General features: G+C 39.4%; 2 protein-coding genes across 2 annotated transcripts; one reads left to right on the top strand and one right to left on the bottom strand.

Moving 5' to 3' along the window:
• Positions 1-286: 286 nt before the first annotated feature.
• On the top strand, positions 287-7,845 carry LOC101169578 (nuclear receptor-binding protein). The gene is made up of 19 exons (XM_011491565.3): positions 287-487; positions 629-785; positions 1,022-1,271; positions 1,360-1,482; positions 1,908-2,009; positions 2,093-2,182; positions 2,316-2,356; positions 2,468-2,562; positions 2,645-2,728; positions 2,803-2,861; positions 2,956-3,054; positions 3,139-3,271; positions 3,360-3,450; positions 3,542-3,592; positions 4,107-4,242; positions 6,150-6,203; positions 6,278-6,341; positions 6,411-6,466; positions 6,537-7,845. Exons 3-19 carry the CDS (start codon positions 1,044-1,046, stop codon positions 6,630-6,632), a joined length of 1,602 nt encoding a protein of 533 aa, XP_011489867.1. The 5' UTR covers positions 287-487; positions 629-785; positions 1,022-1,043; the 3' UTR covers positions 6,633-7,845.
• A 40-nt stretch (positions 7,846-7,885) lies between these two features.
• LOC101157266 (macoilin-1) lies at positions 7,886-17,900 on the bottom strand. Its single transcript, XM_004083567.4, has 11 exons — positions 17,663-17,900; positions 16,330-16,471; positions 16,051-16,177; positions 15,481-15,604; positions 15,133-15,311; positions 14,125-14,593; positions 13,886-14,044; positions 13,194-13,364; positions 11,574-11,700; positions 10,946-11,120; positions 7,886-9,754 (listed from the first exon to the last, which is right to left on the bottom strand). The coding sequence occupies exons 1-11, from the start codon at positions 17,737-17,739 to the stop codon at positions 9,564-9,566; spliced, it is 1,941 nt and encodes a 646-aa protein (XP_004083615.1). The 5' UTR covers positions 17,740-17,900; the 3' UTR covers positions 7,886-9,563.
• Between the last annotated feature and the right edge of the window lie 300 nt (positions 17,901-18,200).

Here is an 18,200-nt window from a genome sequence, read left to right as displayed (position 1 = left end):
GTTTTTAAGTGCCTTTAGTTTATACATTATGTATTTTACATATTTTTCTGATCCCACAAATTAAATGTAGCTTAAATTTAGCTGGAATGTTTTCCTAGAAAGAGTCGGATATTTTTATATGAATAAAAAAAATAAGTAGTTCTGAAAAGTTTTTATCGAACTTTTTTGCTTTGGAAGTATCCTGGATAAAAGACAGTACTGGATTCACTAGTAAAATGTTGAACAACTAAAATAGGGGATGACCGAGCGCTACCTGGCAACCAGCCTGGCCTGTGACGTGCAGATCAGGAGCAGCATTCATCTGGAAGTTGTCGCCATCAGCGGTGGCTAAATATTGAGCGAGCTCTTTAAGACAGTCAGCTGTTGTGTTTGACGACATTCAGTTCACATATTTTTGTTTTTTGATGTCGACTTTCTTTTGTAATATTAATAATCAGTAAACGCGTTTTGTGTTGTTTTATCACAGTGGCAGCAGAAGCACACATCTGTGAGTCTTGAGAAGTAGCAGCGATACAGCTAGCTAGTTAGCTAGCTAGCAGCATCGTGGGATACTTCGATTTAATAGACTAAAAGCAGATTTTCAGTTTTGTTTTACGGTTTTTCGGATGGTTTTTGTTGTTGTCAACAGATAAATTAAGTGTTACCGAAGTAGCGACACGCAGTTCCGCTGAGAACCCGGTCAGATTTAAGGCTAACGGAGCTTAGCAGCCTTCTGGGGGTTGGTCTGTCAAGGTGGAAATCTGATAAACTGGAGCTGGCATCGACACATTCCCCAACTTTAGCAGGTTTGTACGGATATCTGCTTGTATTTGTGATAAATGTATTTCTCTGCACTTTGTGTATTGGGTTATTCTCCCTGCTAACCTTTAGAATAGCTACGGCTTCGAACTAGTGACATGACATGTGAATTGAAACTAGCTCCACGGCGCTATCGCTTTTTGTTATTGTTGTTTTTGTATTCCGGACGGATTTATCGGGTGATATTTCACTGGAAATTGAGCATCTCTGTGTCGCGGAACAGGCTGCAGAGCCCGACAGCGAATATGTCCGAGGGAGAGAGCAAACACGGCCCGGACAGCGGCCAGGAAGTGAAGCCGGAGTCCGCGGCCGCTGCGCCTGCAGGCCAAGGCGTGTCATCCGTGTCCCCCCCGGTGTCCATGGTGACCCAGCCTCCGGCTGCCAACACGGAGGATGAAGAAGAGGAGAGTGAGGATGAGTCGGAGATTTTGGAGGAAAGCCCTTGTGGACGCTGGCAGAAACGCAGAGAAGAAGTAGGAGAAGGAAACACAATATATTATTGTAAAAAGTTGTATATTTATTTACTATAAACGCATCACTTTCTTGTTTTTCCCCATAAAGGTGAATCAGCGCAACGTCCCCGGTATTGATAATGCATATTTGGGCATGGACACGGAAGAAGGAGTGGAGGTGGTGTGGAATGAGGTCATGTTCTCAGAGAGGAAGAACTTTAAGCTGCAGGAGGTGGGTGGAAAGCTCGGCCATTGAAGCCAACACTTATTCCAGCTTTATTACACCTCCTTAGAATGAGCTGGAGATAACATTAGCACAAAATCTATGCTTGCAATGGTCAGAGTTCATGTTATGATTTGTATATGTGGTGAGGTAATGGAAAAAATGTGCTCATTGTTTGCACTCTTTGGGCCAGTGGCCTCTCTGTTAAATGTATGGTTAAGTGTTAATGAATCAGATGTGTGTTTATACAAAACAAACATATTTCAATCATGTTGACATCTTGCACTCAATTATTCTTTGATACGTTTTAGGTGTTTTGAATAAAAACATTGGAACGAGGGTAGTGTTTTGGGGTTAAATTAGTTCACAATATTGTTGAGAAGTCATTCACTTTTTAAAGTATCTTAAAAGCTTTTTTGTGTTGTTTTTTTCAGGAAAAAGTCAAAGCTGTTTTCGACAATTTGATCCAACTGGAACATTTGAACATCGTGAAGTTCCACAAATACTGGGCAGATGTCAAGGAAAACAGAGCCAGGGTAGGAAGTTAAAACACAAAATAAATGATCTCCTTCTTACATGAATTGTATTGTTTTATCCCCATTTCATTTTTGTTTTCTAGGTCATTTTCATCACTGAGTACATGTCCTCAGGAAGCCTCAAACAGTTTCTGAAGAAGACAAAGAAAAATCACAAAACCATGAATGAAAAGGTGTGAAATTCTGCAGAAATATGGTCTGGAAACTGATTTGGAAATGACAAAATCAGAAATACTGATCAGAAATCCCATTTTGCCTTTAAAATAAAAAATCATTTTCTTTATGACTTTTTTCTCCATTTAACAGGCCTGGAAGCGTTGGTGCACGCAGATTCTCTCTGCTCTCAGGTGAGTCACTGTTAAATGATGAAGCAGTTTCCAGCCTGTGGAAATAAAAACCTCTTAAATTGGATTTTAGGAGATTATTTGTCACCCAAGTTTTTTGCCACATCTTCTTAGCTACCTGCACTCCTGTGATCCTCCTATCATCCACGGCAACCTGACCTGTGACACCATCTTCATCCAGCACAATGGCCTCATCAAGATTGGCTCTGGTGGGTTTTAGCCATCTTCTCTGCAGCGAATTCCTTAAGTAATCACTTGGGCGAGGATGTTATTAAAGTGTTCTTCTCTCAGTTGCTCCGGACACCATCAACAACCACGTGAAAACCTGTCGGGAAGAGCAGAAGAGCCTTCACTTCTTTGCTCCAGAATATGGAGGTGAAAGGAAATGTCATTTATTCCTAGGTGAAACAGTGTTTCTATGATGCTGATGTGTGTTTATTTGTTTGCAGCTGTTGCCAACGTTACCACAGCGGTGGATATTTATTCCTTTGGAATGTGCGCCTTAGAGGTGAACATTTTTAAGTTGCAGAGAGTAAAGTTTTGTTCTGCGTACACTTTTATGGGACGTTCTCGGCCTCATTCTTCGTTCCTCCCCTCCTCAGATGGCTGTGTTGGAAATCCAGAGTAACGGAGATTCCTCCTACGTGTCCCAAGAAGCCATAAACAGTGCCATTCAGTCGCTAGAGGACCCATTGCAGCGGGTCAGTGAGGAAAAATCCAGGTTGCATCAAGAAAAACTGTGCAAAAAGTGGGCTTATTTTTCCTAGTTTTTACTGCACATTCAGGAATTCATCCAGAAGTGTCTGGAAGTCGATCCCAGCAAACGACCCACAGCCAAGGAGCTGCTGTTCCACCAGGCCTTGTTCGAGGTACCATTACTGAAGCTACTGGCTGCACACTGCATCGTCAGCCACCAGCGTGAGTCCACTGTTTAAACATCTCAATATTTTGTGTCTAGGACTCTCCTTAAGCAGGAAATGTTCAATTTTTGTCCCTAAATGTGCAGACATGATTCCAGAAAACGCGTTAGAGGAGATGACGAAGAACATGGACCCAAACCTGGTTATTGTTGAAGCTAAGAATGGCGTCCAGATGAAGTAAGATGATGTTTTAATTGCAAAAACAGCTGGATATCTCTTCTCTAAAAAGTCTTGGATCAACACAGTATTTCTCATTATGACTTCTCAGGCTCTCCCAGTTTCCTGCCCTCGAGCTGGACAAATTTTTAGAAGACGTGAGGTAAAAAAAACAACAACATTTTAGCTCATAGAAACATGAATAAATCTAAAATGTAAAGTTTCTGACTTGAATGTTTGTTATGCACCTCGGTGAGCTTCCTATTGCTTACAAAATACAGAGTTTATCAATTTAGATTCACAAATTTATGATTTCACATGATGTAAACGTCAGGATTTAATCAAAGATCAATTCATGTTTGTTAATAACTTTTAAAGTCAAGTTTTAATGAATATGACCATCTGTTTTATATAAGATAGCAACATTGGTAAAAGTTTTACTAATAAAATTATAAACTCTAAGTGATCATAAAGAGCTGTTTTTCTTACAAAATGATCAAGAAATAGTTTTAAGGGAAATCTAGGTATTGTTTTGATGAATTGTCATTTTTGCCATAGAAGATTATTTTAGTCCTTTATATTTTCAAACCAAACCCAATAAAGTTATCTTCTGTTTTTTATTGAAGGCGTTTGTGTTGCAAGTCTTGAGTTTTTCTGTGTTCTCTCTGGTTCATCAGGAATGGCATTTATCCTCTGACCGCGTTCGGGATTCCGTGTCCACAGCAGCCTCAGCAGGAGGCCGTCAAGTCACCCATAGTCCCCCCCTCAGTAAAGTCCCCGACCCCTGAACCTGCAGAGGTGGAGACGAGGAAGGTGAGAAACGGACGTTTTTCAGATATGCTGTTGTGCCGAAAAAGACAGCTTTTTTATTTTTATGTTGACACATTTCAGAAAGTATGTAATCACTTTCAGTCATTAGATTTCACAATATCTGTGATTCCGATTTTTTTTTATTTATTTTTTTAATCCCTATAAATAAGATATCAGAAGATATTTAGCAACATGAGATGCCCACAATTGCTGAAAAGGTCAAGTGATTGGCTAGAATCGTATGGCAAAACTGAAATACAAGTGATTTACATGACAGAAATAAGCATTTTAATACAGTACAGGTAAGAACTTGGCACAGAGTTTTGGCACCCATACCTTTGCATGACCCTGCATGACCTTACCATGACAATTTAAATACCCCCCCGGACATCTTTTGATCTATTTTAAAGCGTTCCCAGTGATCTTTTAATTCAGATCAAGTCGTCTTTATCCAAAATTTTTAAAAACTGTCGTTTTGGCGCAGAGCAACCCCGCTCCCGTTCCCCTCTCCGTTGCAAAGGGAGTTAAACCAGGAGCTTGTGCTCCTTCCAGCATATTTTCTAGGGGTGTAAGAAAAAAATCGATTAGTTCATTTGGCAATACTTGTATCGATTCAAAATGCTGCCAGAACGATATTTATTTAATTGTTTGTGAGCGTCCTTCAGTGTCTGACTTTTGTTGTCCACTTCAACCTCTGACCGCTAGTTGGAAGCAGAGAACACAGAGCCTCTTAGAGCAGCTCTACTCCACACAAGACAACAGGAAGACTGTAGCCAGAGGCAGCTTGTTCTGTTGTTATGAGACATTAAATACATGGTTTTTCTTGGGATGGATACCAAACAGACACTTTGTGCCATGTTGCTGCCAGCAACATATAAAAACGAGGATTGTGGTCATTTTTAGCGGCCCAGATAAATACGAGTGAAGCATGGCAGCGTTTAATAGGCTAATGCGCTTAGCATCGGCTAAAATGCTATCGGCAAAGCGGGCCAAGGTTCTGTAGAATCTCCCAGCAATGGATTCTAGTTTAGTGACCTGATGGATCAGAGGGATGTGTACAAAGGTGCAGCAGAGCAGACTGATATGTAAACAACCCTAACCCTAACCTTCTTTGTCAAATTAAAGCAACTTTCCTTCATTCTGTCATGCTGCCTCATCATCAAACTTTATTGTATCTGGAAAGAGTCAGTGTCCCACCCCTTATTTTTGAAGCACCATTCAGGCTCCTGAACCGTTTAAAAGCACTGGAGAATCTACATTAATGCTGAAAATAAACAGCATTTTTTCCCCAATATAAAATTATTGGTTAAGGCACATTCATTCTTTGTTTTTTTCTTATACTGAAAAATATTTTATTGTGGAAATCATACAATGTTGACTGTTCCCTTTCTATATTTTAACTTATCAAAATAAAAGCACTATGAATTTGCTTTGGTAAATGCAACTTATCTATGGGATACAGTTGCAGTGCTTAACATTGTGATCATTAAAATAAACTGAATTTGACCATTTCATTACAGTGAAAGACATTAAAATTCAGGTAGAGTTTTTTCAAAGTCATATTTAAAGAAAAAAAAGAAGAGAAAATATGTTTTTGTAAAATATCGGGATGCGTATCGTATCGCGAGGCGTATATCGGGATACGTATCGTATCACCAGACTCTTGCCAATACACACCCCTAATATTTTCTACACCACAAATTAATTCTTTTTCAAATTTCATTTTTTTGTTTACTTCTCGTCCGTCATGATTTGAAAAAAGAAACACTCAGAATTTTGAGCTAACTTTTCTTAATATATATCCTCTGTCATCAAAAAAATGTCACAAGAACATGTAAAACACGGCAAAAACACCATTCATTGAAGTTGGTATTTAAGAAAATTTAAAAGTTCCTCTTTTGTCTCCTCAGGTCCTTCAGATGCAGTGTAATATTGAGCCCGTTGATGAGGGCACAAAGCATCATGTGAGTCGGTTTTGAAACATATTTCTTTTGTTTTATGCTTTTTTTGTAAATCTTTTTTCTTTTCTTTTTTACAGCTCACCTTGTTGTTAAAACTTGAGGATAAACTGAACAGGCACTTGAGCTGTGACTTGTTACCAAGTACGTATTTGTCCTGCTGAGATATATATGTTGCATGATCCTATTTTTTAAAGGCTGTGCTTTGTGTAGATGAGAATGTGCAGGAGCTGGCGGTGGAGCTCTTTCAGCTGGGATTCATCAGTGAGGTAGGTGGAGTTTGTCCCGCCTCTTGAAGCGGTTTCCGAAAACGCCGTCTCACGCGTCCGTCTGTTTCAGGGCGACCAGCCGCGACTCGCGTCCGTTCTCGAAGAGGCCTTCTCCAAGTTTTACAGCCGAAACGGTTCTCTGAATCCGGTGACGGTCTCGTCGTAGCCCAGGACTCAGGCCTTCCCTCAGCACCTCCTCGGGCTCCTCAACAGGACTAGCTTTTTGCTCCATGAGTTGCCGGAAGAAGCTTTGCGTGGACCGGGGGAGGAAGCCTTGATCTGACTGCAGATCCTGCCGCCTGTCCTTGTATCTTCTAGCGGGAAAAGCTGCCACTAAGTGGTTTTCGCTTTCTATATATATTTTTTTTCACTCAGTACAGCCATCTGCTTCTCTTTGGAAAGAGGAAATTCTAGTTACAACTTAACAGAAAATACGAGCGTCCTCACTGTTTGGCTTATTTCCTTACATCATATAGAAACAGTAGAAATAAGCAAAATTAAACGAGTGAGGAATATTTTCCTTTAAGTCAGTGTTATAATTGTATTTTAAAAGTTTTTACCTGAAATTGTTTGCTAGTTGTCTGTCCTGCATACCGGCATGTGTTACGGTGTTGTGAGGTGAAGTCTGGTGGGTCTGACTTTTTGTCTTGAGCAACGAGGGAGGTGTCTGCCAACCTGGCGTTTGTGTCACCTAAAGAATTCAACAATCGCACAACAAAAAACTCAAGAGGCAACACAATCTGAAACCATTTGGACCGCCGCGAGTGCGTTCCTCGCTCCCAGCGCCAAGAGGCCGGTGTTTGAATGTACGAATCATACTGAAATTAGTGGAGTAAGTAGAATGTTTCACCAATCAGAGCTTTCTCACTGATATTGTTTGGAGATGCATTTCAGCGGTTGGATCTTCTTTGGCGTCTACATGGAAAGTGATGCGTGGAATAAACTTGCTTCTGGAGTTGGCTCTGTTCTCCAATTTTCAGATCTGTTTTTTTTTTTCGGTTCTTGGCTGAAATCCTGTGCATCAGCTTTGCCTCTTAAGTTGCAGGCTCAGACCACTCGTATCCGTCAACTGTCTAGGGATCTCTGCTAGTTTGCACATATGTAACACTGCTGTTGGAAATGTCCCGTGGCCTCCGAGCTCATGCACACCAACAGGAGTGATTTAGGAAAAAAGCAGAGGACTTATCGAAAGATGGAATCTCGTCGTCAATGCTGTGACTAGTTGCTGATGGGGGTTTTGTAAATAAGGCGTGGGACTGCCTGGCATGCTCGTAACCATCCCAAACACTGTATGCTGGACACTTCTGTCTCCACACGGCTTTTACTCCCCACAAAACCCCTTTTTTCCAACTTCCTTCAATTAAAAAAAAACAAAAACCTTCATGTTGTGGATTCTTTTGTTACCAGATGAGCAAATAATTAAGAAGCAAGTTTTATCTTTGAAATCGAAACTTTACATTGTAGAAGACTGAAGAGAAATAATGTGCACGCAGACACAAAATTCAGTAGTTTAAATCATACAAAATCTAATTCCCTGCTGGAATTAGCAAACGTTAGTTTTAGAAATGATAGCCCTTGTACGTCATGTACATAGAATGTGCTCACACATTTCATGCTGACAAACATTAGAAAATCAAAATACAGCAGTAAAATAGAAGTACAGCAAGACTAAAAAATAGATTTTATATAAAACACATTAGAAACACAATCTAAATAAAAAGCTACCAAATGGTCACATCCCATTTATGATTTTTTTTTTTTTTTTTTTTGCTGTGTGGGGTTTTCAGTTTTCTACATTGTGATAAAAGAAAAACAGTACATAGCACTTCAAACACATTACTTTTTCACATTAAATTAGTGTTTTACTTCCAAGTTTGAAAGTAATGTATGTAGGCACAGTATTTAAATCCATGAACCGTCTTTTATAGTTCGGCTTTAGCTCAAGGATGAAGCAACAGCTGCTTAGTTTGCCTCCTCACACAGCATCACTGCCTAAATGTCTATGAAACACCTTAAACTGTGCCTCCTCAGCAGGTTACCATAGCAACAAATCCTCCGCTCCGTATCCTGTCCCAGTCAGCAGCCGAGGCTTCAACTATTTTTTTATCACATTTTTAAAGATACGATTTGAAAACTCGAATAAAACCATTTTTTTTGTCTGAATTTCAGCACAATTTAAATAAATCCCTATTTACAAACAACTTGCCTTTAAAACTTGTTCTCCTCAAAGACTCATCATTTGGACCTAATATTCTATGTTTTATCAAATTAATAGAAACATTTCATGGCAGAAATTCACAAAAAATTGATTTCTTTTTCCAAATTTGTTTGGTGAATTAATAAAAAGTTCTTTTTGAAGTCATTGATACAAAATTTGCTGCATCTTCAAATTCCAAATACTTGGGATTTGTGCGTTTGCATCATCAAAGCAGAGGTCTGACATTCATTTATGGCTGAATTCCATTTAGCTGCTTTTACCTGATGCAGAGCAGGAGCCACAATTTAAAAAGTAAAAACCTGCAGTACTTTTGTGAAAATTTTCCATTTCAAATTTTTCCACAGTTTAAATACTCAATAATGACGTTTTCTAAATAGTTTTTAAAAAATGTACAATTGCGATACTTGTGTCAAAAACAGTTACATGTCAGGATGCTCACTTTACAAAGTGATTATCAAATATCTAATAGCTGCAGCGGTATTCTTTTGGTTCCTTCAATTTCTAGGTAGACGTACCTAAAAGTACAAATAATGTGAATATGTTTACAATTGAACAGAAGTGAAATACAGTTTTGGTTTCACTCTTTTTTCTTATCAGTCGAGTAGGGAGGTCCAGCATCACACCGTCCATCTGCAAAACTTATAATTTAGTGATAAAAGTAGTTCCACATGTGGGATTCCTCGGTTTAGAGCAAAACCATTGGACTTTGAGGAGCTAAATGTAGCGAGTGACAAATCAAGGTAGCACCAAGAGTGCAGCAGAAGGCATTTGACCTTTGAAGTCTGGAACGGTCTCCTCTGGTGTCGTTTAGCTCTGTGATGCCCTCCTTTGGTCCTGAAGAGAGGAGGTGAGGTGACGTCAAAGCGGCACAGCGGCCTCTCATTTCTTCAGACACTGGTACATCAGCGCCCGCGGATTCAGCATGTAGCGTTCAGAGTTGAGGAGCTTGGTGAGGTATTGAGGCACCTGTGGCCGAGGAGCCACATACGACACGTCGGGGCTAACCGCCATCACCTCTGCGATCTTCCGCTTCATCTCCCGGATCTCCCTGTCCTGCTTCTTTACTTTATCTGTCAGACAAGCAAAGGTTCATGTTATGACAGGGACTCTAGAAGATAAAACATCTTTAATGTCCCAGAAAACCCAAATACTGAGATTTCTGCAAAGCGTCACTGCAACTGAATCTCACATTCGTCTGCAGCTGCAGAATCATGAGACTAATGGTGATCAAATCGGAAATACAATGCCAAAAATAAAAGCTGTTCAAATAAAATCTTTACTTTTTAGAGTATCTTCCTCACATGCTGTAATAAAACGCTACAATTATTCCGTTTATTTTTAAAAGTTACCAGCAGGGGGCAAACTTTACCCCTGTAAACTGAAAATGAGGCTGAGTAATTACATCTAAAAGCATAATAACTTTCTTAAAATATGGCAAAGTTATTTAAAAATATACAATTATGTAATTACGATAGATTAAAAATGTAAAGTAAAACAAAATGGATTGTCAGAATCTTTCTGTCAGTAACCTCTTTGTGTAAATCAATACAAACAAACAAACAAACAGTTTTTAATTTTTGCAACTGGACTTCAAATGAGCATTTGGTATCAGCCTGGGAAAGAGTGTGAATTATGTCATTTTAAGCTGGTATGGATTAGCATTAAGATAAACAGAGGTAATTGAAACCCAGTTATGGAGTAAAAAAAAAAGAAGGAAAAAAATTTGTAAGATGAGTTTGCATTTTAGAAAACCAAAGAAACTTTCTTCGTTTTTGCACCACTTCTTGGTAGAAAACAGGAACGGCAGTTAAATCTTTTGCACAAGAGAAGCTGAAAAGTGACCTCTGTTGTATCTTTAAATACTCTTGCTAGATTTGTTTATCTGCCACCCCTTGAAATCTGAATTTTTATTTCTAATTATAAAAATAAATTAACCCATGTTTTTCCTTTCAAGTAGATGCTAAATTAAAGTAAGTTCTGATGCGTATTTGCATCACTAGGCATCGAGGGGGTAAATCTTCTACTTTTTGATTTAAAACAAAATTTTCTTCTGAGTCATTGTGAGCCCACAGCTATGCTTAAGCACATTTTAGAGAATAAAACGTTTTCTTAACGTGCTTTAACAGAAAAAAATATTTAGAGAGTAAAAAGCTTTAGCTTTTAGACAATATACTTATTTTTAAAAAGATGTCACTTCATTATACAGGTGGACACAGATGCCAAAGTGGAAGGTAATAGAATTTATGATTAAGAGAACAGACCTTGAGCAATTTCCAGCTGTCTGCGAGCGTCTCCTAGGGCAGAAAACAGGTCCAGCTTGATGCGAGTTTCAGCGCTCAGATTGTACTCCAGGTGCTGAGCTTTCTCCTGCATGGCTGTCAGAGTAGACAGCAGCATGTCTGTCTCTTTCTCCACACAGCGATACTTCCCCAAAGCCTGTGTGCAAAAGAAAAAATCCAGTAAGAACAAAAGGGGGCTTTGGACTCCCAACCATTTCCTATTTCTGTTTAGCTTCCCCCTCAGAAACAAAGGATTTGATTTGAGACCTGATGCACTGATGTGCGACTCAAAAAAGCATCAACAATATTTTTGAGACATCATTAAAAAAATTATCTTTTAAATTAAAAATGAACAGGCTTTTATTTTGGCATGCATCACGGAGAGAACGTCACTACAGGAGATGCCCACGACATCACAAACAATCATACAGCAACACTGCAAACAGATGTGATGACAAAGTGCAATGCGTGAACTGCAGGCCAAAAAATAAACACAAAGAAACCTCAGATGAGCACAAAAGAATTTCATGAGCAAACTCAGAAACAACAAAGAACTGGACCACTTGAGACTCACAGACACACTTCATTCCCAAGTAGAGTAAAAATATACCTCAACATCTCTCTCTAGATCTAGCACACGACTCTCTTTCACTTGATACTCCAGCTGCAGTTGTTTGTACTCTGTCTCTAGATCTTTAACTCTTTTCCTTAACATTTGGGTTTCACAGTGTTCCTGTCTGATGTGGGAGATGGAGAAAACAGCAGTTTTGAGTGGTCATATCATATTTTTACATTTCCCTTTTCCAAAAAAGAAAAGAAAAACCACACATCTGTCATGTGAAATAAAGCAAACTAAGAAAAAAAAGTACACAATATGTTGTAAAAAGTGGATTAAAGGGATTTTCTACATGTAGACACACTCCAATTATTTTGAGCTACTTTAAGAGTGTTTGTGGTGAGTTTTTTTATTATGATTATGCCATTTTTAGCCAAAATCACAAAGCATGTTGTTGTCAAGGACATAGTTTCTGCAGAGTGGCAGGAGTCCATGGAGAAAGCCAGTTTCCAATTCCTCACACCCATCTGTTTACACTTTCCTGCTAGCTCACAGCTCCTCACCCCCCAACATAACATTATAGGTGCAACAAAAATTGCCAGCAATATTGGAGCTATCCAGTAAGAATCAGAATAGAGGAGAGCAAGGAGCTTGTGGCCTGCAGATTGTAGCTTTAACTCCACAACTAAAGTTTTTTTTAAACTGCATTTTTTTGAATAAAAAAATTGCAATTTAAGTTTGATTTTAAATAGTATTCTTCGTATATTTCCTCTATCAAGAGGAGCCTCTCAAACCTGGAACACAATCCCAGAAAGCATTCGAAGGCTCTCCACACGTCCATCTTTCTCAAAACAATTAAGATCATGGCTGCTGGAAAACCAAACTTGCACTCATAGCTAACTTTAGGGACAATGCCAGAAAACTGTTTGCTAACAAAAATTAAAAAAAAATCATTGGGGGGTGAAAAAATTTGTCACATTTGTCATAGTATTGTTCTGATATTGGCGATTTTATTGATGTATATTTTGGGAAACTATGCATTTGAAACTGTTTCAAATGTTATCTGAGTTATGTTAATTTTATGTCATTTATTTAATGCAATTCTACGCTATATATGTACTTTTTTACTTTATTTTACTCATTTTATTTTTAGTCTCTAGGTGGTTGGCCATGGTCAGAACGGGACAGAGGATGGAAATTAGCCTAGGCTACAATCCTGCATATTTACAGTGTCTCATTACTTTTAGAGTACTCTACACTGTTTGTTGTATGCATTGTCCCTTAAATAAATAAATACAAAATACAAATACAAAAATTTCACAAAAAGACGGCAAAAATACCAATTTCATCGGAGTGGGTCTTTCAAAACTGAGACTTTAGATGATCAGGAAGAAAAACTGCTGCAGATTTACAGTAGATGGTAATGTCGTGACATGCGTCAAACAGGATGTAATGCTAGAAACGATGCTGTTTATGCAGTTTGTAGTAGTTTGCACTAAACCACTAGAATTGCAGTCTGTTGTCGCCTCAGTAGCTAAGCCACAGTTGGCTGTGTTTGCTATTTGCACAGATTTAAGATGATCTTTTCTTCTTTTGAACAGAACACATAGCACTTAAGTTAGATCACATTTGAATACAGTTTTTCTGTACCGCTGTTTTAATTCAAGAAAGTACCTGTTTGTTAGACTCCGTGCGGCGTTTGCCGCCTCCTCCAGTTTCTGAGAGTGAAGCTCGGCCAACTGTTTCTCAGCAGAGAGTCTGGCCTCAGCTTCTGCTCTGCTCTTTCTCTCCAGCATGGCACTGGTCTGCTTGTCCTTCTGCTTGGCTTTAGTCAAGCACAGAATCCTGCAGGGAAGACATTTACAGGAAAACATACAGGCGTGTTTGCCGTGAAAGCTGCAGCCACAGGAGAGCAGCTTCCTGCAAAAACTGGAGCATGTCCTATCAAAGCTGGTGTCGCTGCTGGAATGCATGACATGCTCATCTCGCTGATGATTTGATGCTGCTGGCTGATGGGGAGTGCTTTGATGTGCTAAATGCACTGGGAGTACATCAGTGATGGCACAAACTTTTCAGATATTTTAAATTTTGCTCAATAAACTCAGTTTTAGCAGATAAAAATAATATCATTTTTTGTGGAAAAACATAGAGTATCTGAGTGATTTCAATATGATCATAAAAAAGGCTTCCTTGGGATTTTAAATCATGTAAATAAAATATAAAAGTTTAGTCTATGTACAAGTTTGATGTGAATTTCCAAGTCATCTTTGTAGAATCCTGTTAGGGCATCTCTTCTACGTGGATGCATCCTTATTTAATGTTTATAAGGAACATTATGTAAAATAGGTTTTGTGGGCCACTCTTACTTGCTCTGGAGCAGCATGTTGGACTGTCTGAGCAGGGAAACTTCTGGTCTCAGGCTCCTCTCGCTGTTAGTTAGGTTGCAGACGTGACTTCGCAGCTCCTGCTCACTTTGTCGACTTGCCTGCAGGTCCCCCTTGAGCCTCCGCAGCTCTGCTTCCAGCCTAATGTAAAAAAAAAAATCTTTTTAGGAATGACTTAATGGATTTATTTTAAACTGAACTGCCTAAAACAAGTAACGGACTTGTTTATCTGTTCTGCGTGGAAATTCTGAGCAGCGGTGGTGCTCTTGTCCGCTGCATCCCTGCTGGGACTTATCGTTTTGAAGCTCGACCTCTGCTTCTTCTCCGACTTTCCTCCAGGTGGTGAAGGAGTGTTTGTGCTGCCTCTGCGGGCTTTCGGTGAGGAGTTCTTAGCCCCTTTTGTGGCTTTGCTTCCTTGCTCCTCCTGAGGTAGATTTTCTAGGTTTGTAGGAGACTCTGGGGCTCCTCCCCCACAGTGAAGCCGCTCTTTGGGCTCGGACACAGCAGGTTTGGACGGCAGTGGCCGTCGGTTTAATTCAGCTGGCCTGGCCTCCTGTGGTGCCTTCTCTGCTGGTTTCTCCTCGCTGAATATCTGAAGGCAGTCCACCGTATGTGCGTCATCGTGGGCCACCATGGCACCATTCTGACACTGATACTGACCCGACTCAGGCCTGATTTTCCATTTAGAGCCTGCAAAAACAGCAGGAAGAATGGAGGTCAATATTTCCACTTGGCCCTGAGAAGTCAAAAAATATTATGTTTTCCGGGTGTGAACAAAACAAATCAAAATAATCTCTTAAAACAGTTTACTGATGACTAGACTATTTCCTCTGATTGTCCTGGTCCAACAAAACTATAACATTATGACTCACTGGATACATTAAATTGACATAAGTGAAAGTTTATGCTTCATTTTCCATCTGAGCACTAAAAACGTTTATTTTTCCAAACATATCAGAAGAAATACAGAAACTTTGCATGGAAATTTTTTGAAATCATGTAAGTAGAAGTTTCCTTTTAAAAAAAAGAAGCTGAAAATCAGTTTTAAAATAACTATAAATATGATTATCATCCCCCACTAGACTCCTCTCCATCTTCAGAAACAGAAATATATATTTTCCCATCTTTTGCACAGAATGTTTACAGTTTTCTGTTGAGTGAGTGATAAGCAAAAATCTGCTGGTAGCAGGAATATCAGCTGAATGTTTGGTGCAGGTGCTATGACTTACTGCTGCCGCCATCTGTGCCGGTTTTGGAGTAAAACTGCAAACCTGGCGGGAGCGAGTGCTGAAGGAGGTGCATGTGAAAGTCGTTCTCGCTCTGCACGGCTTTCTGAATACGCAGCTTGAAAACGTTGGTGAAGTAGCAGGTGGCATCAAATCCCAGATAAACTACGGGGTATCCGATGCTGAAAGTAAACAATGCCGTTTAAATTCCAGCAACATGGATAACTAACACAGCCAAAAGCTGGATTGTTGACAAAAACTCTTGCAAGTGATCTACATAAAATTATCATGTATTATAGGTAAGATTTGTTTTCAAATGCATGCAATTTTGCAAACAAAACATCAAATTACCAGTGTGCAGCAAAAAGATGAGACAGATTGGGATAAGAAGTATTAAGATCTTTGAGTCGAAGGGAAGCCTCTGTGTACACAAGAAGGATCCACAGGGACACTGTCGAAATGCAGATGCCCTTTTCTGAGGAGGAGGAAAATAATACACAATCTGAGCGAAAAATATATAATTTTCCAATCGTAGAATGCACTTTTGATTTCAAGAAAAGCATAAAAAATTTAGATCGTGTGGTAAAACTCTAAAAACTATTGTCAGATAAAAAAGTTTCACTCTTTATGAATTGCTAAAAAGTTGTTTTAATTTTATAGCAGCTAAATAAAGAACAATCCCAACGGTCAAATAACCGGTAGTTGAATCTTAAACATTTAAACTGCTTTTAATAATCTCTAACAATGCTCAACTATAATATTTAATACATCGGTTTGACATTTTTACAAATCAGGAAAATTGTTGCACTTATTTTCAACCTTTTTCTCGTCTTTTGGGTTACTCTTACAACATTTAGGCTCATGTATGCATGAAAACATGACTTCCATGCAAAAATGTGCAGCAAAAGTAAAAATCCTCACCTGTGTGCCATATATAATTGAATAACACGTAAGTGCTTGCCACAAAAAACAGCCAGTGCAAAGGAACAAAGATTAAACAAAAGATGTCCAGAGTGAAGGCAGCACAAACGAAAACAACACAAATGACCTGAAAAACAGGAAGAAGGTGTCATCACTTTAATGCAGACAAATCTGTTTCACCTAAAACACAAGAAAATCCAACAGCACACATGTTACAACGGCACAAAGCTTTTTAAGGCTCTGCACTGAATTATAAATCCCACAGCGGGGGGTCCTTACCAGCCCGTGGCAGTGGAAAGTGGTGTACACACTCCCGAAGAAGAGCCAGCATGGCCACAAGTACTCCAGCCTGAATTCAAGGATGAAATCTGCCAGCAGCACCAGCGTCCACATCACCATAAACTTCACAAAGGTGTACGCGCTGAAAGGACACATGCAGCAAAACCAACTCTTATTCTCATCATATTTAGAAATAATTCTCAAATACATAGAGTTATTTGGGTAAAATGGGGGGGGGGGGGGACAATTGATTCCAATAAAGAAATGATGCATCTTCAAGCTCCAAACCTCCACAGATGACCAGAAATCAGAGCTAAACCTTTAATCAAGCAGCTGCATCTTTTAAAAAAATCTCATCCACGCCTCAAAGCAGAACAAAGAACAGTAAGAAACTCTCCCCTTCATCATTTTATTAGACAAACACAAGCCAAACAGAAAGCTGTGGCTTCCTCCTTTGTTCTGCTCATCCTTAGACTTCCATCACATCACCCCTTCTTTGTTTGGTAACCATGGCAATATTTCATCTGGAGGAGAGTGGGGGGGGGGGGGGGGACCACAGCATCCCCCCCCATATCACACTTACAGCTGCCTTTTCCATTGTTGCTTTGAGATAACACCTTCCGATTAATAAAGTGTCTTTTTAAAACTATCTCACACAATTTAACCAACCAAAAAAAACATTTATCTTAGAATAAATATTTAGGTTTCAAATTTTTCAAATTTATACAATTGTTTTTAAAAATCCAGCTGTTTGCAATTCATAATCATAAAAGTGACGAAAAGTTGTGTTGAAATTATAATAGAAACTGGATCTGAAAGGTTTTTTTAGAGTACAATTTCCTTTTGAAACAAAGCAGTCAATCATGCAAGTCTTTTCCCACAAAAAGAAAAGTAATTAGTTTATATCCAACCAGGCAGATTCAGGTAAACCACTTGAACACAACAAGGTGTTTGTTAACAGACACACAACAAGAAATTTCATTTTTTGGCACTTCTTATTTTCAAATTCAATTTATGAGCAAACAAATGATTTTATTTGGATAAAAAAAAACAATGATCCAGAGAAAAAGAAGATGGGTTGACTGTAAAAAAAAAAAGCAGGCCGACGTGAAATCGCACAGCTGCTGCTTTCTGTCTGTAAACACTGAAGTAACTGAAGTCACAAGATGAAGCTGCTGCTTCTGCTGAGAAAAGCGCTGATGAAGAGGAGGGATGCAGGTGAGCAGGATGACGACGGCTGAAATTCACACAAAGACAGGCACCACAACAAAAGAAGCCGCCTGCCGACGCGTCGCGGCACGGCGCGTCATGGCGCGGCGCGGCGCGCAGCTACCTCTCAGACAGCTTCTCCGTGATTCTCAGTTTTTTCATCTTTCGGAGCCTGTTCGCGTCCACATAGCGTTTCTTCATCTTATGGCTTCTGCTCCCGCCCTGCTGGTGTCCGAGCTCGCAGCAGCGGCGGCGGCGGAGGGAGGAGGCGCGGAAACAAAAGCAAACAAACCGGATTCCTCCTTGTGGACGAGGATGCTCCCTTCAACCTGAGAGGATGATGAGGTCTGCGAAGGCAGGCGCCGGAGGCTGTGCGCATGCGCACAGCTGCTTGCACCTACAAGTGTTTATCGCAGGAGGGGAGCATCAACACGGAGCAAACAATTAAAGAGTTTAATGCAATTAAAGCAATCAGACAAACATATATTATAAAGGTTCTTTCATACTTTTTTAGAAAAAAAATCTAATTATTCTAGATAAAAATGTTATAAGGAGCAATAGAAAGCTAAACAAATTAAAGAAAAATCATGACCAATTGTGTAATTTTGACTGCAAAAACTTCAAAAACATATTTAAATCTACTCCAAAGAGATCAGAAATAT

The sequence above is a fragment of the Oryzias latipes genome, chromosome 24 (assembly GCF_002234675.1).
Source record: "Oryzias latipes chromosome 24, ASM223467v1".
Lineage (NCBI taxonomy): Eukaryota > Metazoa > Chordata > Actinopteri > Beloniformes > Adrianichthyidae > Oryzias > Oryzias latipes.
Note: the sequence above shows the minus strand (reverse complement) of the source record. Positions and strands in the feature narration are given on the sequence as shown.